At 45.5% G+C, this 27,914-nt stretch overlaps 2 protein-coding genes and 1 long non-coding RNA gene across 4 annotated transcripts in view; 1 reads left to right on the top strand and 2 right to left on the bottom strand.

Moving 5' to 3' along the window:
• Positions 1-26,262, bottom strand: part of LOC310759703 (b(0,+)-type amino acid transporter 1-like) — a 121,401-nt gene extending 95,139 nt beyond the window's left edge. The window contains exons 1-6 of one of the 2 annotated variants that reach the window (XM_083607329.1): positions 25,288-26,262; positions 22,051-22,184; positions 19,469-19,598; positions 15,588-15,712; positions 14,883-14,970; positions 14,331-14,699 (exon numbers count right to left, since the gene is read on the bottom strand). In XM_083607329.1, the coding sequence (XP_083463455.1) occupies positions 14,466-14,699; positions 14,883-14,970; positions 15,588-15,712; positions 19,469-19,598; positions 22,051-22,184; positions 25,288-25,968 (1,392 nt within the window). In that variant the 5' untranslated portion in view covers positions 25,969-26,262 and the 3' untranslated portion in view covers positions 14,331-14,465. Of the gene's footprint in view, positions 1-14,330; positions 14,700-14,882; positions 14,971-15,126; positions 15,713-19,468; positions 19,599-22,050; positions 22,185-25,287 lie in introns of those variants that run through there. The other variant, XR_014546481.1, reaches the window with a different exon arrangement.
• RHOB (ras homolog family member B) lies at positions 97-4,626 on the bottom strand. The gene has a single exon (XM_083607476.1). The coding sequence runs from the start codon at positions 2,369-2,371 to the stop codon at positions 1,781-1,783; it is 591 nt and encodes a 196-aa protein (XP_083463602.1). The 5' UTR covers positions 2,372-4,626; the 3' UTR covers positions 97-1,780.
• On the top strand, positions 25,575-27,654 carry LOC310759893. The gene is made up of 3 exons (XR_014546618.1): positions 25,575-25,690; positions 26,273-26,367; positions 27,335-27,654. It is a non-coding gene; the product is annotated as an uncharacterized lncRNA (long non-coding RNA).
• Positions 27,655-27,914: the final 260 nt, after the last annotated feature.

Here is a 27,914-nt window from a genome sequence, read left to right as displayed (position 1 = left end):
TCATCATCAGCTTCACTTTTTAAGCCTTTTAATGCTTTTTTAAATCCAGGACCAGGATTCATTACACCTCAAAAAAGTGCAAAGAGCATTTGTGAGTGTAGTCATAGAATTTTTTTAATACTTTACATTAAAAAAAACCACCTGCATACACAGCTTATATAATTTTAATGTAAACTACACAGGTCTTCTCTTTTTAACCAGGTTGATTTAGTAGTGTGTTTTTTTTTAAGAGTCTTTAGTACCACTGTAAAAAAAAAAAATTGTAAAGGGGAAGGGAAAACTAAAGGTGTTCTCTGAAACAGAAGTACAGATTATTCTCACATGGGCCTACAAGTTGCCCTGTGAAAACAAGTGTACTGCCATTTTAAATGAGCCCAAAAGAGTGCACTTAGTACTATATTTTTTAAAAAAAAAAACTTTTGAAAAGACAAGTAAATGTCACAAGACATTATTCCTACTTGTTTTTTCAAGGCAACCAAAAGGAAGTTACAGTGGTTTTACTTCTTTGTAAATCAGTAACACAGAAAACAAAGTTGGCACAATCGAGTCAAAATTAAACATTTTCAAGCCCCCTCTTGATCACCAACTGGTGAAAGTGATTTAGGTGCTTAAATAATGACATCACCAGGGGTGTTTTCGAAGTGTTTTGCTGGAAAGTGCTTAGTTGATTTGCGCTCAGAATGAGGTTTGAGGTTCCAAGAGGGCGTTTTGCAATGCTACAGTGTTCAGATGGAAGATCAGCAAGTACATAAAATGTTCAAAATTAAAAAACAAAACAAAAACATCCTGGTTTGTGCAAAGTAGGCTCTTTTTTCTTTTTTTTGCAAAGGAAGATAATTTATTTAAATAAACCACAGGGAAGCATTTGCTGACTCAAAAAGTAAGGGGAGGGGAGGGGAAGCAAGAGGGAGAGAGCAGGCACTAGGCTTATGAAAATTGTCAACCCATGTCCCTCCTCCCCTGCTCCACCCCCAAACTCATTCTACTGCCCTCTCCATACCTCCAAACTCCTTTCTTAAAAAACCATCACAAGAACAAACACTGAGGGAACAGAGGCAGGCGAGAGAATAGGCCACAATTTCCCCAAACTGAAATATAACAAGTCTTCAGAGAGACTGCGGCCCAGTCCAGTGTTAAATAAGTCACACTATTTCAGTATTCCGGTTTAAACGAGAGAATATTTTATATGTACACACAGCAGAGATCCCTCCCCTCGGAAAACCACCACCCTCCTCCCCTTTTCAAAGCCTCAAGGAAAATACGAATTCACAGCAGGAGATTTGGGCGTGGGAGAGGGGAGAGAGAACAAATCTGTCCAGCACAATGTCTCTTTGTAGAGTTACTATCCGTTCAGTCCTGGGTGGGGAGACACCTCAATAGTCTTACTATAGCCTCCATCACAATGGCTCGAGAAATGGATTCCCATATTTGGCTTGGCGATGGGTTTGCAGTCCTCCCCAGCAAGGAAAGAAAGAAAGGAAGGAGCCCGGTACATTCAAGTCTCACAGTAGCCCTTTTGGAAGGCGGGGAGAGTCGTTGCCTCTCAGTGTCAGCAAACAGGGCGATGCCTTGGCGAGGGGTCCGCCCTCTGCGAAGATGATCAAGGCCTCCCCGTGTCCCGTGGGGGGTTCACACATGCTCCCGCGCCCCCTTCTAGAAGCATGCATTCCGACGGCACCCACCCATCTCTCCCCCCGGGTTTGTCCTGCGCGCGGCTCTCGGCTTTCCAGCGCGCCCCTCCAGAAAACTGCCCCTTCTTTGCGCCTTTTTGCGCGCGCCATTATAGCACCTTGCAGCAATTGATGCAGCCGTTCTGGGTGCCGTAGCGCTTCTGCAAGGCGGCTCGCGTGGCCGTCTCGAAAACCTCCCGCACGCCTTCCTTGGTCTTGGCCGAGCACTCGAGGTAATCGTAGGCTTGGATGCGGATGGCCATGGCGCGGCCGTCGTCGGTGCGCACCGGCTCCTGCTTCATGCGCGCCAGCTCGTTGCGCACGTGCTCGTCGTTGCGCAGGTCCTTCTTGTTGGCCACCAAGATGATGGGCACGTTGGGGCAGAAGTGCTTCACCTCGGGCACCCACTTCTCCGGGATGTTCTCCAAGGAATCGGGGCTGTCAACGGAGAAGCACATGAGGATAACGTCCGTGTCCGGGTAGGAGAGCGGGCGCAGGCGGTCGTAGTCTTCCTGGCCGGCCGTGTCCCACAGCGCCAGCTCCACCTGCTTGCCGTCCACCTCGATGTCGGCCACGTAGTTCTCGAAGACGGTGGGCACGTACACCTCGGGGAACTCGTCCTTGCTGAAGACGATCAGCAGGCACGTCTTGCCGCACGCCCCGTCGCCCACCACCACCAGCTTCTTGCGGATCGCCGCCATGGCTAGCTGCGCCAAGCCCGCGCGATTATACTGCTCCAGCAGGGAAACCGCGGCGACCCCTTCCCCGCGATCGGCAGCAGCCGTCTGCTCGCGCCTCCTGCAGGGCACCGTCGCGAACCGACGCCGGGAGAGAGGCCGACGGGGCCGGGAGAGTCTCGCCTGCGGGCTCCGGCCTTGCCGCGGGAACCGCCCACTTCGCCACGTCCAGGCGGGGCAGGTCTATCGGCGGCTCTCCTCCACCGGCTTCTTCTTCCGACGCGCCGTCGAGGTGCTCTTTTCCGCTCCAAATCTGGACCGGCGCGGCCCTTTTCGTCGCCGCCTGTTGCCCGACGGCTCCGGAGAAAGGGATCAGTGGAGGTAGGCAAACCCTCGTAGGAAGGAATCCGCCGCAGCTTTGCTTTGCCGAGCCTCCGGGCCGCGATCTGTTCTGCAACAACGACGCGCGCCTCGCCCTCTGCGCCTTCCAACAAGCGACTGCTCCCGTCGACTTTATTCCATGGCGCCGCGGCAACACGGGCTGTGGTATTTAAAGGCGCCGGCTACTTTCTTAATATAGCTGGCCAATGGCGACGGAGAGGGTGAGGTCATCCTTTCCCGGGAAGCCCGCGATTGGCGGCGGGGACTGCAGGCGCTTGGGCGGGGCCAAGTGCCGAGTGACTGACAGCCAACAATGGGAAGAGGGCGGAGCCCTTTCTGCTCCGGAGTGAGGCGCTGAGATTTGCAAGGAGGGGTTTTTGCAGGATGGGGAGGGATCCGGCAGAGCTAGAAGCGGAGACGGCTTCTACCTTTGTGTTTCTAACCTTCCCCGTCCCTTAGGAAGCGCCCCCAGTTCCGACGAGCTCTCCGCAGGGCTGGAGAGTTTTCTTCCAACTTTTCTCCACGGTAAAGACATTTTTGCCCCTCTGATGCAGCAATGAAACTGATAAATGAAACTGCTAAATGAAACTGCTAGCAATGAAACTTTAGCATTTGCAAAGCTAAAGTAGGGTACGGTGTGGTTTGAAATCGGATGGGGGGGACTGTATGTTTAGATTCTGACATTGCAGGGGGTTGGGGTCCCTTCCAATTCTATTATTCTTTGCTTGAGAGGTGCGCAGCAGCTGTTGCTCCATCATTCAGAAAAGGGTCGTGAAATGTTGCTCAGTTCTCCATAAGCTGTTTTCCAAACACCTCTCGCTGTGTGTGTGTGTGTATTTGTACACAAGCTGCAACTGGTCACTTGTTGCCAGGCGCAACACCGCCGAAGTCAAGGAGGTGGCCCTGAAACTGCCCAGTGGAAGGGAATGAAACTGCTGTGGCGTAAGTGGTGCGTTGGCAACTGGGATTTATTGAGCCGTTTGACAGGTTGGTGAATCGCTCATAGGTTCTGCTCCCTGCCCAACACACAACTTCCATCATCATCTTGTCCTGTCATTTTCTTTTGTACTGCAAGTGTCAGAGCTGATGGCAAGGGGGTGGGAGAGAAGCAACATTTCCAGGAAAGCGATTGTGTCCCAATAAGAACCTAAACCTACAAGAGCAACAAAAATATCCCTCCCACTATAGGATTAAGTCCATCGATTTGCAGCCCATGTGGCTTCATTTAGAACACGGAATTGCAACGAAACATTCCCCCCCCCCAATTCTTCTGCCTGCATGAGCAGCAAAACCTGGGGCAGGGGCACACACCCCTGTCACCAGATATCATCACTGCAAACCACAGAGCAGAATTAACCATGAAAGATGTGACAAAATGAAACTCAGCTGTTTTGCTTATTCTTTCCAGAGAGGTCAGCTGAGGAAAGGAGTTTCCAATTTTTATTTTTTACAGTGCCAGAAAAGAATATGTTTCTTGAAGAATGACTAAAGCCTTAAAACAAACAATCTGAAAACCCCCACCCCCACTTTTTTACTGTTGGCAGGCATTACTATTTATTTATTTATTTATTTAGCAGGAAATTAATAGTTAGTTAGTTAGTTGGGTTTTTTTATACTGCCTTATACTCGTAGATCTCAGGGCGGTTCTACTAAACAATTGGTGAAAGTGTGTGATTCAGTGTTTGTTTGTTTTTTGTTGTGTGTGTATGTTGTCTCCATAAGCTTTCAAGCAGCTTACAGGTTTGCAAATCACAAAAAAAACCCTAACCGAAACATAAAGCCACAGTGTGTTAAAAGTTATTTATCTCATATAATACACTAAGCATAAAATAAAAATTAATTTTAAAAATCAAAAGATACTGTTCAAAGCTCCATTGAAACAGATCAGTCGTCCATCTCTTTCTAATGGCAAAGAAGAAAGTAGACTCCTGAACCTCATTTTGGAGCTCATTTACTAGCCCAAAGGGCATCACTGTAAAGTTTCTAGTCCTCAAATGTGTTCTGACATTATAACGTTGGAATAAATGGGACTTTCTCCCAGGTATATCTGCTGTACAGCAGTGGGGGGCGGGGGAGACCTCTAGATGTTGCTAGATTGGCTCCCAGTACGTTTCCGAGCACAATTCAAAGTGTTGGTGCTGACCTTTAAAGCCCTAAACGGCCTCGGTCCAGTATACCCGAAGGAACGTTTCCACCCCCATCATTCTGCCCAGACACTGAGATCCAGCGCCGAGGGCCTTCAGGCAGTTCCCTCATTGCGAGAAGTGAGGTAACAGGGAACCAGACAGAGGACCTTCTTGGTACTGGCACCAGCCCTGTGGAATGCCCTCCCTTCAGCTGTGAAGGAAATGCGGTAAGTAGCTATCTTATCTTTAAAAGACATCTGAAGGCAGCCCTGTTTAGGGAAGTTTTTTAATATTTAATGCTGTATTATTTTTAACACTCGATTGGAAGCCGCCCAGAGTGGCTGGGGAAACTCAGCCAGATGGGCGGGGTATAAATAAATTATTATTATTATTATTATTATTATTATTATTACTACTACTACTACTACTACTACTACTACAAAGCAATAAAGGGCCTGGCTGTCTCCTGCCTTTAGCTGCACTCTTGCCAGCAACTGCAATTCAGGTGAAGCCTTCCCTTCCACTTCCTTCTGCAGCAAAAAAATATAAAGGGTCCCTTGCTGAATTTCTGCGTGTCAGTCTGCAGATAAAGACACAGAGGCATGGCAGGTGGGGGGAGGGGAATCAGCAAACCAACCTGTAAAGATTATTCCGTTCCTAAGAAATCAACCAGCTGATCTGTAGAACGTTTACTGTGCAGGTGTTATTATTATTAAGACCATCACAGATCATGCTTCATTTTCAAAGATAATTTTGCCTGCTTATGGTAAACCACCAATCGTAGCTCCGTTGGGACAGCTTGATGAGACTCTTAATCTCACACTGGCCAGAAGATTCCTGCATTGGACTAGATGGGGGTTGGACTAGATGATCCTTGGAATTCGTTGCAAATCTGCAATTCCATTATTCTACGATTCTGTGATCCAACATGTTTTCATGTAGTCTTAAGCTATAAGTATACAAGAGAAGTTAATACTGTTGATTTTTGTTGGAGTTTACTGCCATCTTGTGGTCTTATGATTTTATATACAGTATATGTTGGAAGCTGCCCAGAGTGGCTGGGGCAACCCAGTCGGATAATGATAATGTCTGGCCTGATGTGAGAAATTACAGGAACATTGGAAGTTGCCTTATAATTGAACCAGACCATTGGTCCATCTAACTCAGTTTTGTCTACACCAGCAGGCATGCGGGTGGCGCTTTGGTTTAAACCACCGAGCCTCTTGGGCTTGCCGATCAGAAGGTCGGCGGTTCGAATCCCTGCGACAGGGTGAGCTCCCATTGCTCTGTCCCAGCTCCTGCCAACCTAGCAGTTCAAAAGCATATCAGCTTGAGTAGATAAATAGGTACCGCTGTGGTGGGAAGGAAAATGGCATTTCCATGCGCTCTGGGTCTCGTCACCAGTGCTTTTTTTCAAAAAAAAAAAAATATCTTTAGGGATACTCTCATTTTCCTATGCATATTGAGATACTGCCCCTCAATGATGTCAAACAAATAGAGTCACAAAATGTTTAGGGGTATGTGTACCCTTGCGTCCCCCCTGAAAAAAAGCACTGGAAGAACGGTAATAAAATGAATAAATACACAAGGGGTGGTTTCTGGTTTTCCACCATTCAGCAATATAGGACCAAAGAGGCAGAGAGGTAGATTAGCTAGCTAATGCTCAGCAGGTGCAGGAACAACAGAAGCTTGAATATAAAGGAATAAATTTCATTTTATATATTTGTAAAAAGCTGAACATGGATTAAAAGCCATATAAGGAAACTTAGTAGTGTCAGCTGAGAGGAGTGTCAGTTGAGTGCTGGTGGTTGCTAGGTTGCGGAGTTCCTTGTGACACGCCCTTCATTGTGACACCTCCCTCTGCTGGCTCCTTGGTCACTAGGGCTCTAGAGGCATAGCCATCTCTTTGGTTTAATCATTCAGCAAGTGAGAGAGAAAGTGGAGGGAGATGTAAGTAGACTTTCTCATCAGACTCTGTGTTCTGTGCTGATAATGCTCCATGACAGTCTTAGGGAATGTTTAAAATAGGGAGGTCCTAAGGAAAAGCAGGACATTCCAGGATCAAATCAGAAACTGGGACAGCTTCTGTAAATCTGGGACTGTCCCTGAGAAATAGGGGCACTTGAGGGGTCTGTTACCTGGCCTTTGACACCAGAGAGTTGTATTTTCAAGACTCACCCTGTTGACACCCAATGCCCTTTTGTGTTGGGGGGGTGTTATTGGTTTGTTTTTTATTTTTATTTTTATTATGTATTTTGTATTTTATATTGTGATCTTATCCTGTGAACTGCCATGAAACCTGTGGGTGTAGGGGGGTATACAAATTTAATTACTAACAACAATAATAATAATTTTACGGTAGTACCTCGGGTTATAGACACTTCATGTTACAGATGCTTCAGGTTACAGACTCCGCTAACCCAGAAATAGTACCTCGGGTTAAGAACTTTGCTTCAGCATGAGAACAGAAATCACGCAGCAGCGGCAGCAGAAGGCCCCATTAGCTAAAGTGGTGCTTCAGGTTAAGAACAGTTTCAGGTTAAGAACGGACCTCCAGAACGAATTTAGTTCTTAACCCAAGGTACCACTGTATATGGTTGTAACTTGCCTTGGGACCTGCTAGTGAAGGAGGGTAATAAAATGAATAAACACGTAAGGGGTGATTTCTGGTTTTCCACCGCTCAGCAATATAGGACCAAAGAGACAGATAGGTAGATTAGCTAGCTAATGCTCAGCAGGGCAGAAACAATGGAAGCAAACTTAGTAGTGTCAGTTGAGAGTAGTGTCAGTTGAGTGCTGGTGGTTGCTAGGTTGTGGAGGTCCTTGTGACACGCCCTTCATAGTGACACCTCCCTCTTGCTGGCTCATTGGTCTAGGGCTCTAGAGGTAAAGCGATCTCCTTTGGTTTGATCATTCAGCGAGTGGGAGAGAAAGTGAATGGAGATGTAAGTAGACTTTCTCATCAGCATCTGCGCTGATAATGCTCCATGACAGTCTTAGGGAACATTGAAAATAGGGAGGTCCTAAGGAAAAGCAGGACATTCCAGGATCACATCAGAAACTGGGACAGCTTCTGCAAATCTGGGACGGTTCCTGGGAAATAGGGGCACTTGGCGGGGTCTGAAATTTCCCCTATTCCAAACTCAGTGCTACTGATGGTAAAGAAAGTCAGGGATCTCAGATCTCTGCCTTCATGAGAATGAAGCTCTTCCCTCAAAATCCTATAATGGCCAGACAACAGGAATCTCTTACCCAGTGCTTTTTTTCTATATAAAAAAAGTGTTTAGGGGTACTCTCATTTTCCGACTCATGTTGAAATGCTGCCACTCAATGAGGCCAAACTTAGATTCGCAAAATGTTTAGGGGTATACATACCCCTGCGTCTCCCCCAGGAAAAAAGCACTGCTCATAGTCTTCCATGCACCAGAAGTGATTTAGTCATGCTGGCCACATGACCCGGAAAAGCTGTCTGCAGACAAATGCCGGTACCCTCGGCCTGAGAACAGAGATGAGCACCGCACCCCATAGTTGAATTCAACTGTACTTAACCATTCAGGGTTCCTTTACCTTTACCATACCCTACATCTAGAACCACTAGGCTTCTCTTCCTGGTGTGTGAAAACCCACTAGGTTACTGTGCGCATGTTAAGGATAATGGTTTAATTTTCTGAAATGGGGATGTTTACTCAGGTTAAATGATTGTGTACTTTTATCATGGGGTTTTTTTCTCTGGCAGTAGCTCTCATGTGATTGGCTGATTTTGAATTACACGACAGAGGCATTCCATTCTGTTGTGACTGTTATTCTAGTAGCTGTCATTTTTACCTGTCTTTCTGTTTCTCTCTCTGTGTGTGAGGGAGAATGGATGCTGAGGCAGACTTCTCGGGATACTGCTGAGGACAGTTTGTGTTAGTGTAATCTGTCTGAAGTGAAACAGACAGAGGAAGATCCCTCAATATCAATAAATAAATAAAATAAAAGTTAATAGGGAGAAACCTGTGCGGGAGCTCTCTGCAAGGAACAAAGTGAATAAGCACGAGATTGCAAATATGTTCTTTTACGTTATATGTTTATGAAAGTTCTTTTTGAATATAGAGAGTCTGGACATTGTACAGTGGTACCTCGGGTTGCATATGCTTCAGGTTACATACGCTTCAGGTTACAGACTCCGCTAACCCAGAAATATTACCTCGGGTTAAGAAGTTTGCTTCAGGATGAGAACAGAAATCATGCTCTGGCGGCGCAGCGGCAGCGGGAGGCCCCATTAGCTAAAGTTGTGCTTCAGGTTAAGAACAGTTTCAGGTTAAGAACGGACCTCCAGAACAAATTAAGTTCTTAATCCGAGGTACCACTGTATAGTCTTTAGAAAGAAGTTATTAATCACTTAGAAGAGTTATTTAGCTTCCCAGCTGTAAGCTACTCTGTTACTTTACATATCAACAAATATATATATATATATATATATATATATATATATATATATTTACACACACGCGCGCGCGCACACACACACACACATATATATATATATATATATATATATATATATATATATATATACCTGACATTCAGAAAACATCTTAAGGCAGCCCTGTTCAGGGAAGTTTTTTGTGTTTTTTTTTATAAATATTTATTAGATTTTCCAATTTTATATAAACACAAAACGAAAAAGAAAAAGAAAAATATTAAAAACAAATCCATTTCAATAACAATTTTTCAATAACATGTTTCTTTGACTTCCTCATACCTCCCCTTCTTGTTTTCTAATTCAATTTGTTAATCCAGCAAATCCTAATCTCTTAACATTCCTTTTAAAATAACACCTTATTTTCCACTCAACTTTTTTAAATTTAGTGACTTAAACATTTTTAATCCCTATTATCTTTATCATAACAGCTAGAGACCACAAAAGTTCAATCCAACATCTTTTCAAAGTTCATTAATTTTGTAATGTTTCTGTAAATAGTCCTTAAATTTCTTCCAATCTTCTTCTGCTGACTCTTCTCCCTGGTCGCGGATTCTGCCGGTCATTTCTGCCAGTCCCATACAGTCAATCAACTTCATCTGCCATTCTTCCAGAGTGGGTAGATCTTGAGTCTTCCAGTGCTTTGCTATAAGTATTCTTGCTGCCGTTGTAGCATACATAAAAAAAGTTCTGTCCTTCTTTGGCACCAAATGGCCGACTATGCCCAAGAGAAAAGCCTCTGGTTTTTTCAGGAAGGTATACTTAAATACCTTTTTCATTTCATTATAAATCATTTCCCAGAAAGCCTTAATCTTTGGGCACGTCCACCAAAGGTGAAAGAATGTACCTTCAACCTCCTTACATTTCCAGCATTTATTATCGGGCAAATGATATATTTTTGCAAGCTTGACTGGGGTCATGTACCACCTGTATATCATTTTCATAATATTCTCTCTTAAGGCATTACATGCCGTAAATTTCATACCTGTGGTCCATAACTGTTCCCAGTCAGCAAACATGATGTTGTGTCCAAGATCTTGTGCCCATTTAATCATAGCTGACTTAACCGTTTCATCCTGTGTGTTCCATTTCAGCAGCAAGTTATACATTTTTGACATAATTTTAGTTTTAGGTTCTAGCACTTCTGTTTCTAATTTAGATTTTTCCACCTGGAAGCCAATTTTCCTATCCAAATTGTAAGCCCTGTTCAGGGAAGTTTTTCATGTGTGACATTTTAGTGTATTTTTTGTCTCTGTGGAAGCCGCCCAGAGTGGCTGGGGAAACCCAGCCGGATGGGCGGGGTACAAATAATAAATTATTATTATTAATATATATATATATATATACACACACACACGAAAAAACGCCAGGCTCTGTCTAGTTGATACTCTATTATTTTAATTATTGTTTAGGTCTCCTGATAGGACAATATCCTTTGTTAGTAGCTTACAAACATATAATGGACAAAACACAAATCCAATAAGAAACACAGTGTGAAACAGCATATGAAGCACAGCTTCAAAACAATGCAATACAATAAAGGCAGAGAACTCTATAAAGTGCTTCCCTGGCATCACCTCTTGATATTATAAAAATAAAAGATCCACTTGGCAACCCCTCATTTGCACATTATTCAGAACACGGCAATAGAATTCTGGATTGCACTGCTTCAGACTGCAGATTTGTAGGAGGGTGAGTCATATCTTTGAATGCTGCCTCATGTTAAGAGCGCAGAGAGAAAGGTTTTGAGTAGCTGGGAGCTGTTTACTAAGGAAACATTCCTAAAGATGAACCTCTACATACACAATTGCAGTCCAAAGTTGTCTAGGCAAGGATTCTTCCACTTCAGTCCGTCATGTATGCAAATTCAGGTGCCTTGCTAGCTCATGGTTATTTATTGAGAATAAAGGACCTGAGCTTTGTAGCACCTTAAAATTGACTTTTTTAGACAATGAGCATTTTATAGAGTGGTGAAGGTTTTCACCTTCCTTTTTCAATCTAGCACCCCTTTCTGGTTTTTTAAATGTATTTTTATTTTGTACTTTTCAAGTTTATACATTTCACTAATTTTATACATTTCACGAATTTTACAATCATTTTGACATTTCAAAACTTGACTTCCTTCCCCCCCTTTCTCTGGTTCCTTAAATTTGTTTTTAATATCTTCTGCATATCCAAAGTAACTTAATTTGCTCATTTATTCATCTTCTTTAAATATATACTCTTATGAAACTGCAGATTATTACAATAATCATGCCAATGTTCTTATCTGTTTACAATTTATCTGTAAATATTCAATAAGTCATTTCCATTATTTTATAAAAATAATTGTTATCTTGATTTCTTATCCTTCCGGTAAGTTTCACCATTTCTGCATATTCCAGAAGTTTTTGTGTCTACCCCTTTCTGGTTAATGTAGATCAACTCCTATTTACCAGCATAGCAAAAAGATTTGAGTCTGTTTCCATTTATTAAGCTAGGTGAATCAATATTTAATTTACACAATGTAATGCTAAACTCATGGCCTAAACTAAGAAAATACTATGGTTGTTTTTTAAAAAAGTTTTTTTTAATTTAAAAAAACACTCTAGGTATAATAGGAAAACATATAATATTCCTCCAGGCAATTGAGCACTGTCATGCAGAAACAATGCTTTCATCAAGTCAGTTTTGTTCTGTACTTTTCACTGTTCCAGCAGTCCCTTCAGCACATGACTTCTGACTTCAAAGACAAGGATTAGTAGGTCTGGTCAAAATGCTTCCCAGCAGTGCATTTTAATATATCAGCCAAGGGGTTATAACACTGTCACAGCAGAGACTCTATGCAACCAGCCTCTTTTGCCCCCATAAAGGGAGCCAAGATTCTTGAGTTGTATTCTACCCAGAGAGTATAATGACTCAGTTAAAGAACCACTAGAGCTTCTTCATTAATTCAGGTGGCTGAAAGGAAAATATCAGTGACTTCAAATGGCTGGGAGGTTCCAAGATGGCGATGGCTTAGCAAGCAGGCTTCGGAGCTCCGCAGATAACAGGACTGTAATTAGCATTGATTGCCACCCAGGGAAGTAATTTTACCTTTTTTTTTACTTCTCTACTTTTAAACTTACCAACCTACTGAGATTCTAACAGCACATTCTTGTCTACACTATGAGAAACATCTTGGGCAAGTTCTGTGCAGCATCCTGGGCAGGCCGCTAGCTGCTAGCTATTAACCGCCAACTTTTTTAACAAATCTGCTTTTATAGTTCCAACAAAAAAATGGTTTTCTCCCCTTGAAGATGATTGTGAGTGTGGGGAGAGTATTCAAGGTGAGAGCTTGGAACTGGATCCAGCAATGGGGCAAGTTGATCCTGTGCCGCTAAGTGAGGAAGGAATAGCAAGTAGGGAGAGCACCCAATTAACTCTAATTTCAAGAATGGTTGAGCATCTCTTCCAACAAATTAGAGGTATTGCCTCTCAAATAACCCAATTATTCAAAGAGGTCCACAGTTTATCAGTTAATAACAAGCAGGCGTTAACAGAACACCATAGTACCAAAGTGAATTGGCGACAAGAAGAGCAGACCCCTAAGCTCGACGTAGAACTTGCAGTGACTTCAAATCACGTTACAGTCTCCTCACAGAGGACTCCGTTACATTAGTTGCCCTCCCAAATTCATTTTGTTGTTTTTATTTGACTGTAACCATCCTGCCATCTGTAATCCTCTTTGTCCCAATGTGTTCCTCCATGCCTTTGCAGAATCCCAAACACGGCTACACAATTAATCTTATGCCTTTGTTCTTCTCCGCCACCAGCTTATGTCTTCTTGGCCTGCTCCTCAGCCCTCATTTGCTCATTTCTGATGTTTTGAAGTTCCCAGGACATTTCCCAACACTCTGCAACTTCACCCTCCTACACACCTGCCTACCTTCTCTGCTGTAGCTAATGCCTCTCCCGGCTGTTCTCCTGGGACCATATGTTTAGCAAAGAGCAGAAATGCTGCCACCATAGCCTTGGCATAAGCCTAAGCTACCCACAGGCACTCGTGTCATGCCAGTTTGCAGAAGAAGACTCACACGAAGAAGCTTTTCAGAGTGACAGATGCACATGTGTAGGTAGTGGCAGGAGTTAGGCCAAAATTTGTACAAAAGTGTGAAATGGGAGCTGTTACAAACACCCTCTATGGAGGTCAACCTCATCAATTCCCGTTTACAGATTCAAGAACAGCCGGCATATGCTTAGAAAGTTTCTTTTCTATTATTTACAAATGGTACGTTTCTATGGTAAGAGCTGCATCTTCCCCAGCAGAAGACTATCAAGCCATTAAATACGAAACTACCCCTTGATTTCTATGTGCTTTTAACCGTATTAAATATCAGTGGCTATAGTGGATAGGGGAAAATGTGTGTGTGTGTGCATGCGCACACCCAGAAACACACACACACCATAATTTAAAAGCCTTGTTTCAGAAACATAAAGGAAAAGGTAAAGGGACCATTAGGTCCAGTTGCAGACGACTCTGGGGTTGTGGCGCTCATCTTGCTTTACTGGCCAAGGGAGCCGGAGTACAGCTTCCGAGTCATGTGGCCAGCATGACTAAGCCGCTTCTGGCGAACCAGAACAGCGTACGGAAACGCCGTTTACCTTCCCGCCAGAGCAGTACCTATTTATCTACTTGCACTTTGACGTGCTTTCAAACAGCTAGGTTGGCAGGAGCAGGGACTGAGCAACGGGAGCTCATCCCGTCGTGGGGATTTGAACCGCCGACCTTCTGATCGGCAAGTCCTAGGCTCTGTGGTTTAACCCACAGCACCACCCGTGTCCCTTCAGAAACATCCAGGTCACTAAATAATTGCTCTCCAGTTTTGGAAACGATGATGGCTTATGGTAGGGTATCCAAACTTTTTTTAAAAAGGGCCAGATTTGATGAAGTGAACATGCGTGAGGGCCAACCCAAGTTGTTGACTTTTTTTAGGATTGAAGTTGTGTTGAGCTTTTTGGGGGATTTCCCCCCAAGAAATAAACTGCCAGATTAAATCAACCAGTGGGCCGGATTTTGGACATGCCTGGCTTATGGTGACTTGATCCCAAATGTTCAGACCGACAGTTCAGACCAGATCTACAGACTTTGCCATGAGTCTCTCAAAGCAGGCATGTGACTATTGAATCAGTCCACGTTCTTTTCAGTTGGGGCAACCTCCAGAAACAGCTGAAAATGCATAGTAAATTTTCTTAAGAAGGTGGGGTGGTACTTGTAGTGAATCAGGGGAAAATAAAAGATGACCCCACTGAAAATGAATAGGATGACATAAAGGAACTCCATTTGGGGCTGGTCAATGATGGGTGCCAACACAAGGTATATAGATGCCATCAGAAAAACTACTGGTATGATGATTGGTACCTGTGTAAAAAATAATTTTGTTAAAAAAAATTATAGTCATATATTTTAGAAGGATCCCCACCCCCCCGCAGGTAACAGTATATTTTTTAATCACCGGTTGTAGTCCAACAAAATCTGGACGGCCATTTTTCTCTTTAATCAAGAACATAGTGTGTTTAAGCCGTCTTCTTTTTAAAGTCTCACCTTGTAAGATCTTGACAATTCTGGTTTCTTAATCTTTAAGTACAGGAGACCAGCCACAGTTATCCCGTAAAAAAGCCAAGCTGTAAAACTGTGCAGAAATAATGTTAGTAGCATTTACTCTAGACATGAGCCTTTCTGGCATTGTAGGGCTCCAATGCAGTTTAGCCCCAGTCCGTATGGCCAACAATCAGAGTCAAGTGGGGCTGTAGTCCAGTAAAACACACACACACACACACACACACACACACACATTTATTTCCTTCTCTCATGCACACAGCTTGAATGGGTGAGAGTGATCTACCCAGTCAATCATTGCTCTCTGCATCTTGCAAAGATTATCTCATCAGGCAGTCTGTTCCATGTAATGTAGGGTCTTTGGAACGTGCTCACATTATATCTCTGACAGGCCCTGCCTCTGTTATCTTTTTTGCTACCCTTTGAAGACCGTCCTTTTCCCACAAGGCTTTTCAGAGGAGATTTTTTGAAATTGTTTTCACTTTCATTTTTCTTCTTTTTACTGGTGTTGCTTTTATGGTTATACTGCATTGGCATGCTTAATGAAATTAATGAATGGCTAAAAAGTTGCTATCCATTCTTTCATTGCTTTTAAAACAGAACGGGGGGAGGGAAGGCTGTGGAAGCAAAAACAGAATTAGTATGATACTGAGAAACCCATGGAGTGATGAGAATACTAAACATACATACCTGAAAAGGTTCACAATCTGACTGAAGCTTCCGGCTATAACCATAATTATCGAGACAGCAGAAGTGAATATGAGAGCAGGAGAAGGTGTAAGGTATCTTATGTGAGCCATAGATAGAATGTCTGGCTGAAAATGAAGACACAAAGTACAAGACAATCGTCAACACATTGGAAACGTCATTTTTTTCTCCTTCACTTCAGCGGAGCTTTCTCCAAAGATCAAACACAAGACTCTGATTAGGAAAAGAGCAGTGAACATGGCCGTTGAACTTTGAGAAATACCGTATTTTTCGCACCATAGGACGCACTGGACAATAGGACGCACCTTGTTTTAGAGGGGGGAGAACAAGGGAAAAAAATTATTCCGCTCTCTGCCCAGCGCCCCTTCAGCGAAGTGGCAGGAGGCGCTGCGCAGAGAGTGGGATAATTTTTCCCCTCTTGTTTTCCCGCTCTAAAACAAGGTGCCGTTTAAAGTGCGTTCAGGCGGCTACCTTGGAAGCCTGGAGAGCGAGAGGGGTCGGTGCGCACCGACCCCTCTCGCTCTCCAGGCTTCAGGTTCCTTTCAACCTGCTCTTTGGGGCTGGCGGGGGGAAGCCCACCACCAGCCCCAAAGAGCAGGTCAGGGAGCAGCGGAAAGGTGCAGCGGAGAGGCTGCTGCCATAGTAACGCATGGGAGAGGGTCGCGGGGCTATGGCTTCTTTAGCCCCGCGGGCGCTCTCCCGGGTGGAGAGGTGACGCGTGCCTATGGAGGCTCCTGCCATAGGCGTGCGTCACCTCTCCAGCCGGGAGAGGGTCGCGGGGGGCTGCTTTAGCCCCGCGCGCGCTCTCCCGGGTGGAGAGGTGACACGCGGCTATGGAGGCTCCTGCCATAGGCGCGGGTCACCTCTCCAGCCGGGAGAGGGTCGCGGGGGGCTGCTTTAGCCCCGCGCGCGCTCTCCCGGGTGGAGAGGTGACGCGCGCCTATGGAGGCTCCTGCCATAGGCGCGGGTCACCTCTCCAGCCGGGAGAGGGTCGCGGGGGGCTGCTTTAGCCCCGCGCGCGCTCTCCCGGGTGGAGAGGTGACGCGCGCCTATGGAGGCTCCTGCCATAGGCGCGCGTCACCTCTCCAGCCGGGAGAGGGTCGCGGGGGGCTGCTTTAGCCCCGCGCGCGCTCTCCCGGGTGGAGAGGTGACGCGCGCCTATGGAGGCTCCTGCCATAGGCGCGGGTCACCTCTCCAGCCAGGAGAGGGTCGCGGGGGGCTGCTTTAGCCCCGCGCGCGCTCTCCCGGGTGGAGAGGTGACGCACGCCTATGGAGGCTCCTGCCATAGGCGCGCGTCACCTCTCCAGCCGGGAGAGGGTTGCGGGGGGCTGCTTTAGCCCCACATGCGCTCTCCCGGGTGGAGAGGTGACGCGCGCCTATGGAGGCTCCTGCCATAGGCGCGCGTCACCCCTCCAGCCGGGAGAGGGTCGCGGGGGGCTGCTTTAGCCCCGCGCGCGCTCTCCCGGGTGGAGAGGTCACACGCGCGCCTATGGAGGCTCCTGCCATAGGCGCGCGTCACCCCTCCAGCCGGGAGAGGGTCGCGGGGGGTTGCTTTAGCCCCGCGCGCGCTCTCCCGGGTGGAGAGGTCACACGCGCGCCTATGGAGGCTCCTGCCATAGGCGCGCGTCACCCCTCCAGCCGGGAGAGGGTCGCGGGGGGTTGCTTTAGCCCCGCGCGCGCTCTCCCGGGTGGAGAGGTGACGCGCGCCTATGGAGGCTCCTGCCATAGGCGCGGGTCACCTCTCCAGCCGGGAGAGGGTCGCGGGGGGCTGCTTTAGCCCCGCGCGCGCTCTCCCGGGTGGAGAGGTGACGCGCGCCTATGGAGGCTCCTGCCATAGGCGCGCGTCACCTCTCCAGCCGGGAGAGGGTCGCGGGGGGCTGCTTTAGCCCCGCGCGCGCTCTCCCGGGTGGAGAGGTCACACGCGTGCCTATGGAGGCTCCTGCCATAGGCGCGCGTCACCTCTCCAGCCGGGAGAGGGTCGCAGGGCTATGGCGTCTTCGCTCCATAGGACGCACACACATTTCCCCTTCATTTTTGAAGGGGAAAAAGTGCGTCCTATAGAGCGAACAATACGGTAAACAGAAATCGCCACCAGATGATTTCTGTTGCAATACATTTGTTTCATTTTGAATGTCACTGTTTTACCCAACAGCCTGCAAATTTGAAGTCCGGCCTAATATAAAAAAATCCTGGTTCTCTGGAAACTTAACTTGAATGGGAGCCCATTGAATCATAGAATCATAGAACTGGAAGAGATCCCGAAGGCCATCTAATCAGATCAGAAGAAAAACCACATCAAGGCGCCAGGGATGTCATATGTGTGCAGAAGAGAACCACAATGTTATATGTTATTTTGCTTTTATATTTGTTGGAAATTGCCAAGAGTGGCTGGTGCAGTCAGTCAGATGGGGGATATTACTACTACTACTACTACTACTACTACTACTATACTTGACTATTGGCACAGGTTGTCAACCACAGTGATAATTCTCTTACAAAAGAGAAAATGTGCGAGCAATCACATAAAAAGGGAAGGAAAATCAGAGTACCATATTTTTCGCCCTATAGGACGCACTTTTTCCCCTCCAAAAATGAAGGGGATATGTGTGTGCGTCCTATGGGGCGAATGCAGGCTTTCGCTGAAGCTTGGAGAACGAGAGGCGTCGGTGCACACCGACCCCTCTCACTCTCCAGGCTTCAGGAAGCTATCCGAAAGCCTTGCGCGCCCAGCAGGAGTTCCCGCGGGCTCTCAAGGCTTGCGGGCGGCAGCCTGCAGCCCGAAGCACGGGGCGCCCTCCGGAGGACGCCCCGTGCTTCGTGCAGGTGTCCGCAAGCCTTGCGCACCCGGGGGGAGTTCCCCTGGGCTCGCAAGCCTTGCGGGTGGCAGCCTGCAGCCCAGAGCACAGGGCGCCCTCCGGAGGACGCCCCGTGCTTCACGCAGGTGTCCGCAAGCCTTGTGCGCCTGGGGGAACTCCCCCCGGGCTCGCAAGGCTTGCGGATAGCAGCCTGTTCTGGGGGCTGGGGTGGGGGGAAGCTCGGGCTTCCCCCGCCCCAGCCCCACGGGTGGGGGGGAAATAATTTTTTTTTATTCATTTCCCCCCCCAAAAATGAGGTGCGTCCTGTGGGCCAGTGCGCCCTATAGGGCGAAAAATACAGTATATTCCTCACCTCATAAATGTCTCGTATTTTTAGCCTTTTATATAGGTCCCTTCCCTGCAAAAAAGAATTGCAACTGCTGCCCTAGCTGGTTGTTAGGCAGCCACATTAGTCCACAGAGTATTGTCATGACCCAGGAGTCCAGCGACTATCAAGACTAGGAGTCGGAGGCTGCAGAGGCTCCAGATAAATAGTTAGACCAGGTGCAGGTCTTTGAGCCTTCCTGAGCCCGAGGCTGACAAACATGAGCCATCAGAAGAACCTCCTATGTTTGCAGGGCAGAGCCTGGACCCTTACAGGCACCTTTGCCTGAGCTATGGACCATAATGCCTCCCCACAGATTCTCACCAGTCCAGCGAAACAGAAAGTACACCACACAGGAGGCTAGAGAATGGAGTAGGAGTGTCCATCTTTAGGCCAGACGGTTGCCCCTTTAAGAATATAAAGTTAGTCACAAGAGGGCAAAGCCTGGAGGCAGAAGCTTAAAAGGGCTCACGTCTGTTCACTTTGAGCTCTCCATGGTGCTGCTACTCCTGACCTGCCTTCTCTGTAGGGTCTGGCATCAGACCAGAACTTTACACAGAAGAGTCAAACATACATGTAATAGTAAGAGATGGGTTTCGCTTGGCTTGCATTGCAATGGATGTAAGAGACTAAACCAATGTTTCACACAAACACAGGAATATCAGTAGGTTCACAGCTCTTACCATGTGGCCTTCTCTTGCCGCAATATAACACATGCGGCCTCCGCTGAAGAATGTTCCGTTCGCTGATCCAAACGAAGACATTGCAACGGACAATGACATCAGCCAGACCCAGCTACCGAGGACCTTGTTCCTAAAGAGGGGGATGGAGAAGGGATTATGACAGTATGACTAAGAAGGGAAAGCAGCAGCCTTGTTTTGTTAACTCACACACTCAACTAATGCGTCAGTAGGTATTACTTGAAAGGCAAGCCAGTAGGAGTGGAGACAATTTTAATGTGAAGCTCCCTAGCTTGCACTTCCTGCAACAATCAGCAAATAAAAACACAGATAGCCTTCAAGATCTGCACATCCCTGCATTTCACAACACAATTTTGCAAACAAATAATACATACAAAATGCATATATTAGGATAAGATGAGAATGAAAATGCACGTATTAGTGCAAAATTCATAAATAATGAGTCTCCTGTTTGGAGAGCTGTCTGGTCCAGCTCCAATTAAGAACCTTAAGGAGGAAGACGGAGGCCTTGGAGGTTGTCTGTCATTAGCAGCACTAAGACGGCAGCCTTCAAATAATAATAATAAATTTTTATTTGTATCCTGCCCTCCCCAGCCGGAGCCAGGCTCAGGGTGGCTAACAGCATAAAACTAACACAGGCACATAGCTCACCTGATCTGTCTCCCTTGATGAAGTTAGATGCATTTTATTCTGCTGAAATTATGGTTATGATTTTTCATCTATACTTATAAATTAGCATAGACAAATTATGTGCAAATCCTGTGTCCTCTTTTGTTTTCTCTTTGGGTGATGAGTTTCCTCTCTTTTTGATAATGTGTAAGTGGTCACCCTAATCTGCTCTAGGAGATACACAGTTCTGTTGAATGCACCATTTAGTTCTTCTACCCCCTTGTTGCCTTCTCCCTGGAATGACAAGGTTAATCAGGCAGGAGAGGGTGTAGGACTTTAAAGGGGTGGGGCAGAGAACTGTAACAGAGAAGAATGGTAACAAATAACTTGTTCATCAGGAGTAATAGAGAAGGCAGTGCATGGAAAAGTTGTCCTGACACAGTGAAATGAGCTTTGTCACTTGTCTCAGTATATATTCATCATGTGAATGGGTATTAACATAAACTCTATAAAAAGATGCATCATAAGCATTATGTGGGGCAAGTTTGATAAGGCACAGACTGAACACCAGCTGGTAAAGGCCTGAACGTTTCTGAGATGATCCCTATATATAGGCAGGTTGATGCTTTGCAATTGACGATTTCACTTCTTTTGTTTTTGCAGAACCATAGCGTCTCGTGCACACTCAGACCCCAGGCTTGTGTAAAAGCCCAACACCTTCACTGCCCACTTTGTGTAGCACGGATCATCCCCAGGAAAGCTCATAACACACACAAAAAAAATCATCTTCAGGGTGACACAGGATGCTTTCTTGCTTTTTTCCAGACAGCAGCAGCTAAAGGTGTGTGTGTGTGTGTGTGTGTGTGTGTGTGTACACATGCATACTAACACAGGCATGTAATAACTGATGCGACTTGGTTTTGCAAACTCATTTTATTTTGACTGACTGAGAGTTCAGGGAAACTTGAAAGCCTGAAATATCCTTAACTATTGGTTGCATCCAACCAAGTCATTCTGTTAGCACAAGGACTTCTGCCTTGGAACAGGACTTCCTCTCCCTCTCACCCCTAAGTATTGTGACACCCCCCAAAAATCTGTTCTGTGTCTCCCCCCCCCCCCCATCTTCTGGAGAAGCTTTAGGGGAAGCAGAGGGAAATGGGGGAGAACAAGGAGAGGCAGTTCTATTTCACAGGTGGAATTCCTTGCAGTAAAGGGATGACTTGATTGGATACAACCCATAACCAAGGCAGACATCGCTGTGTCTTATTTCAGTTTGGCTTTCACAATCTGTTCTCACCATTTTACTTTCCTCAGTTCCACATCCCAGTTTTTCTAAACTGGAGGGCTGACACGGTGGATTATGGTATTCCTGTGACAAGTGGATTATAGTATTCCAATGACAAGATCCCCATAGGCAGTGTGGTTTTGGCTTTCCCTTCCTCCTTTTCTCCAAACCACAGCCATCCGCTGCAGCTTGTCTGATGGGGCAGAGCCTTAGGCTTGGTTCCTGGCAAGTGGGTCACTAATCCTGAGGGAGAAGCATAAAGTGGAGGAGAGGATGGTGCATTGCAAACACAATGGCAGAAACAATCAGAGGGTTCCTGCTGACGTGTTCGCACCCTGCCAACATCCCCACCACCTTGCTGCTCCCCCTCTTGGTAAGCAACATCGTCTCATCTGCTGGGAAGCTAGTGTAGTAGTTCCGTCACTCCTGCACGCATGTCTGCATTTCTTCCAGGATTCTGTACTAGAGAGTAGATTCTTGACACGCTTGGGAAAAATACTATTTCCTGATCAGTTGCAACAATGTGGGGTGATGTGCAGCGGTAACAGAAAAGCCACTTTCATCCAGCCTGCAGCTGAACGTAGATTTGCAGGAACTGCAGAATGAATAACATTGGGTTGCTTTTGGTGAATATGTAGGTAAGTCTTCAGAGCTCTGGAGCATCACTCACCCCCACGTAATGGCCACAGCACCTGAAGACAGAAGTTCGGCAGGAGTCATGGCTGCAAAATAGCTCACATTTACCAGCAAATAGAAGCAGGTAACTAGAGGAATAGCAATCATCATGGCCCATGGAAGGTTCACCTGGAGAAAGAGTAAAGAAAAGCAAACAAGGCCTGATATGCACCTCTATATTTGATTTTTTTTACTGAAAACACACACACACACACAGAGAGAGAGAGAGAGAGAGAGAGAGAGAGAGAGAGAGAGAGAGAGTTGTTTTCCCCAAATGCCCCCAAACAAAGAGCTGCATCCAACAAGTTTTAAACTCAGAGTAAACCCTTGAAATTAGTGAGCATCAGTAAGTTGTGTTCATTAATTTAAATGGGTCCACTCTGAGCATGGTAGGCATTTGATACAAGCCAGGAGATTGCGGGATCCAGGGAACTAAGAATCATAATCAAACTAGTGATGATACTAGAAAGCTTCCAACAGTTCAGTCCTTTCTACGCTGCTCATTTACACTAGCTGGAGATCATATTTTATAATGTTATAGAGAGATTAGGTAGACTGCATAATTAAGGCTGCAGTCCCATATACACTTACCTGGGAGTAAATCTTAATGCATTCAGTTGGACTTATTTTTGACCAGACATGCCTAGGCACACTTAGATTAATGTAAATCTCATTGACGACAGGACTTACTTCTAGCAGTCAATTCTGGGAACTGTAGGTCTGTGAATGGAATAGGGATCTCCCAGCAACTCTCAGCACCCTTATCAAGCCACAGTTCCCATGATTATCTGGGGAAAGCACAACTGTTTAAAGTAGTATCATACTGGTTTAAAGGTACCATGCAGATGTACCCACTTTGCTTAAAATCTAGACCAGTTAAGAGCTCAGGATAATTCAAAAGCTTGCTCACTATTTTGGGACATTTTTATTGTATTGTCCAGTTTTGGATTCGTAGGACTAGTATCTGTTTTCCTGAACAAATCATAGTTATTTCCTCACTCCTCCACTCTCTCCTTTAGTGCAAATGCATCTTCATTGTCACTTACTTAGCTGATGGTATAATCTGCACATCTTTAGGAAATGAATAGTGAAAGCTGACACTGATTGACTAAAAACTTAGGCATTCTATAACCTTAGACTTTGCTTGCTATTTAAGCTATAAGTGGTAAAAAGTATCAATGTTCAGTTTGCACACGTATCAGAGCTGTAAGGTGCACTTTACAAGTTTGAACTTTAAATCTCAGCTGAGACCTTGGATTGTTGACCCCTGCTATTGTACACCATTTGGAAAGCCGCAATTCATAGATTCACGATTAGTGAACTCAGAATTTTTGTTACGATATTTGTATGCCTTGCGACTGAGTGCTGCCATCTCACGTCATAAATGCAAAATTTCAGGAATCCCATAGTTTGCCAACCATTTTTCTCATTTAAGGAGGCTCCCATCGCATCTCTCTAAACAGCAAAAACAAGATAACAAGGGAGCAAAGTTATCAGCCCAGGGCTAAAAGTAAACAATTTGCAATGTTTGAAAATGATGGCATGTAAAAAAATTAAGAGCTGTAGTCAGCTCTGTGGGAACAGAGTTCCACTCCTGCAGATTCACTGTCTTCTCCCTACATGACTCCAATATTTGCTCATCTTCCCCAACCCTCTGGAGCTGATTTTTGTGGGTACATGGAGCTGTAGGGAAAAGGGGGGGAGTGGAAAGTTGCCTGGCAAAAGCGGAAGTCTGCTGCGCATGTTGAATAATACAACCCAGAAATAACCACTCATAAGAATGTGCCCAGCACAGAGATACGCAAGTGATGCACTACAAATTAAAGCCATCAAGGTAACATAATTGAATCGAATGCTACCACACTTGTCTGAAAACAAGTAAAGTAATCTATAACTCAGAGAATCCACCCAGGTAAGTGAGAATTCCGACTGAATTGAATGGATAAAAGAGTTTTAGCTAGAGTAACTTCACACTTTATTTCTACAGGCACGTTGGGTGTCAGTGAAATTTCAAATGCAGGATGCCAGAGGACAACATTATGCAAGATTACTGGTGAGCATTTTGCCATGTGTATGTGTAGAAACCCACTGCCTAAGATGCTTTTCTAGCCTAGGTATGCATGGCTCTTATATATGCATAATTTCACAACCATCGGTATGTATACTAGAACTGGTCCAGATCCCAATTTAGCACTTTGGAAGCAGCCTGATTCAGTCAGAAGGTTGTTCATTTTGAGTCTGGTCTGCATCTGAATCCTGATTTGGAAAAATGAAGCACCCTTCCTTCCCCTTGTCTTCAAGATTATAGAGAATTTTTTTTTAATGGCTCTCTTTCTCTCATTGTTGGAAGTGTTGGGATGCAGCTCAGATTGTATTGGTTTCCATGGGGAAAGAGGAGACCGAGAGAGGAACCTCCAAACTTCCGAAAGTGTCTCAGTCCTTTGTCTGTGCTGACCCTCATCAAATCTAAAGCAATCACACCGAATCTCTTGATATAAAAAATAAGAAGGCTAAGTTTATTATAGGAAATACATGCTTAGATAGTAAAGGGTTTCTAGTTCTAGTTAAGTTGGAGATGCAAAGGGACATGCCTGCTCCTTGATCTGGCTTCATAAGGGCTAGTAACTTGCTGTTTTGTTTTGTTTTAAAAATGAAGCCAGGCCCACGAATAGGCCAACCAGCTATCGACTGGCATGTCCAGAATGCAAGCAAAACTCAGACACGTGGGCTATATGTCATCTCTAGGTGTGAAATCTGCCAATCTAAGTACAGTCATACCTCGGGTTACAGACACTTCAGGTTGCGTTTTTTTGGGTTATGGACCCGCCGGAACCCGGAAGTACCGGAACTGGTTACTTCCGGGTTTTGGTGGTCACACATGTGCAGAAGCGCCGAATTGCAACCCGCGCGTGCACAGACACGGCGTGGTGCTGCGGGTTGCGACGGCTGCAGGTTGTGAACGTGCCTCCTGCATGGATCACATTCGCAACCCGAGTGTCCACTGTACAAATACACACATACACACAATAGAAAATATAAACAATTCAGTGTTCTATGTCTATCTATCTATCACCTATCTATCTATATCTATCTATCCATCCATCAACTATCATCTATCTATCTATCATCTATCAATCATCTATCTGTCTATCTATCTATCATCTATCTATCTATCTATCTATCTATCTATCTATCTATCTATCTATCTATCAATTATCTATTATCCACTCACCTCCGGCTTCTTAATCTCCTCAGTCACATAATTCAGGTTGTTCCATCCATCGAAAGACCAAAGCCCTTGATAGAACGCAATCCCGATAACCCCGGCTTCCAACCTTGTGTTTTGAAAGGCATTCTGGAAACGGTGCGTTTCCCCCTGAACGAGCAGCACCACGCCTCCCACCACGATGACCAGCAACGCCAACAGCTTGGCCACCGTGAAGACGTTCATGACAGAGGTGGCCAGCCTGACGCTGAGGCAGTTGATGAGCGTTAAAAGCAGGATGCAGGCCACAGCCGCGCATTTGACCGCTACCTGGGGAGAAGGGCACCCAGGATGAAAGGCGGCCACAGTGTATTCAGCAAAGCTCAGGGAGATGGCCGCCACGCCGGCGGGTCTCACGACAATGACAGAGGTAAAGGCAAAGAGGAAAGCGGGGAGGGAGCCAAAGGTCCGCAGGATGTAGATATATTCACCTCCCGATTCTTTAATTAAAGTTCCCAGTTCAGCGTAGGACAGGGCCCCAAAAGTGGACAATATGCCACAGGATGCCCAAATGATTAGGCTACCGGCCAGGCTGCCTACGTTACGCAGCACCCACTCTGGGGACATGAAAATCCCCGAACCGATCATAGTGCCAGCAATTAATGACACTGCGCTGGCCAGCCCAATCTCTCGCTTCAGTTTCAACATCTCCGTTGCTGTGCTTGGCTGAGCGTTGGCTGAGCCTGGTCAGCTTGGTCTTCCCTTTCCCATGATGGAACTAGTAGAACTTGCTTCTTGAGAATCAGCACGTGACAGCAGTGAAATAATAAAAAGAGAGCTTTCCCTTCTAAGTTAATGATTATATGCAGCCAGGAAAAAAAAAAAGTGTCTTGCCATGTGCGACTCTGGCAATTGAGTTCCTTGAAGTATTTCCTTGTATTGGCTTGTTTTAAGAATTGTTGAGAATTACAAGGAGGCAGCAGACAAGAGTGTTTGTTTCGTTTTGACACAGGCCCTGCTGATGTCTTCATCTTGAGACCTTCCGTGCAAGCAAAAAAAAAAAAAGGAAGAGGATTTTTTTCTCTCTCTTTTGTGTCTCAGAGTTTTGTGCTTCCTGCTTCTGGTGAGATTGGCAACAGATAAGCTGCCACCTTCCCTGTACTTTATTCTTTGTGACTGATTAATAAAACCCATTTGAGGATAGTTCACAGCTAACTCTGCCATTGGTTGTGTTCACTACACACCATACATCAAAGCACATTGCTTCCTGCAAAGAATTCTGGGAAGGGGAGTTTATCCCTTGCAGTGCTAGAGTTCCCAGCACCCTTAACAAATGGCAGTTCCTAGGTTGCTTTGGGGCAGGGGGCAGCAACCTTTTTCAGCCGTGGGCTGGTCCACTGTCCCTCAGACCATGTGGTGGGCTGAGTTATTTTTTTCGGGGGGGGGGGTGAATGAATTCCTATGCCCCACAAATAACCCAGAGATGCATCTTAAATAAAAGGACACATTCTACTCACGTAAAAACACGCTGATTCCTGGACCGTCCATGGCCGGATTGAGAAGGCGATTGGGCCAGATCCAGCCCACAGGCCTTAGGTTGCCTACCCCTGCTTTGGGGGAAAACTTTGTGCTTTCAAAATGCTTTAAATGTGTTGCGTGGATGTGATACTAACAGAATAACAATATATATTATTGTTATTCTGTTAGTATTAATTGCCTTTATTTGTCACTTACTACAAAAATGTCTCAAAGAAACTTTCAGTTAGAAAAGCATACATTAAAAAATCTAAAATACTTCATAAAATAAATAACATTAAAATAAAAGAACATTTTTGAATATGTTTTCAAACACCATTTTATGTCTGATCATGTGAATGAAACAAGCTTATCAACTGGACAAATAAGAAGCAACCAAAAAACGAGCACAACGCATTCAAGAGGTTTGTTTATTTATGTTGAACAGAGTTGTACAACCTCATACCCTGTTGTTGTTGTTGTTGTTGTTACTATTAAGTTGTGGGTGAACATATCAGACAACACAGCGATTCTTCAAACAGCTCTTGTTTATTCACAGGCCAGAACAGAACTGAACTGAAGGGTTCAGCCAACCTGCTTATATAGAGCTCCACTACAACGCAACTGTAACAACTTTCTGTAACTATCCAATCACTGAACGTCACTTTCAATCCCTTATTTGCATATGTGGACCTGAGTGAAAACTATCTACAGTATCCCCCTGCTGGCCCAGGGTGAGAACTTCAGTACATAACAGATACTACCCTGCTTTTCTTAGGGGTAATGATATAATTCGCTAACCTATAACTCTGCCACTAAAAAACGCATCCAGCGCTAAAGCAAACTATCGTCTCACCAACTGCCAGCAGCAGACAGCAAATGACCGTCCACTTTATGTAACGGAGGGATGGGGGGTGGAGAGAGACATTAATTCCACAGCTTTTTTACCCAGTGATCGATAATGATCCCGCGATCCCGCAATCAACCGCGATCAACCACCATCTCACAGGGATCTATCTGTCGATCGCGGTCAACCGGTTGGACATCTCTGACCTATCCTATTTTCATGTTTCTGGAGAGTGGCTGTACCATGGGAAGAATGTGAGTTTATCATTTTGCATGGGGATTATTTGAACGTC

This window comes from Podarcis filfolensis (genome assembly GCF_964270895.1).
Source record: "Podarcis filfolensis genome assembly, chromosome: 3".
Classification (NCBI taxonomy): Eukaryota; Metazoa; Chordata; class Lepidosauria; order Squamata; family Lacertidae; genus Podarcis; species Podarcis filfolensis.
This window is presented reverse-complemented; position numbering and strand designations above follow the sequence as displayed.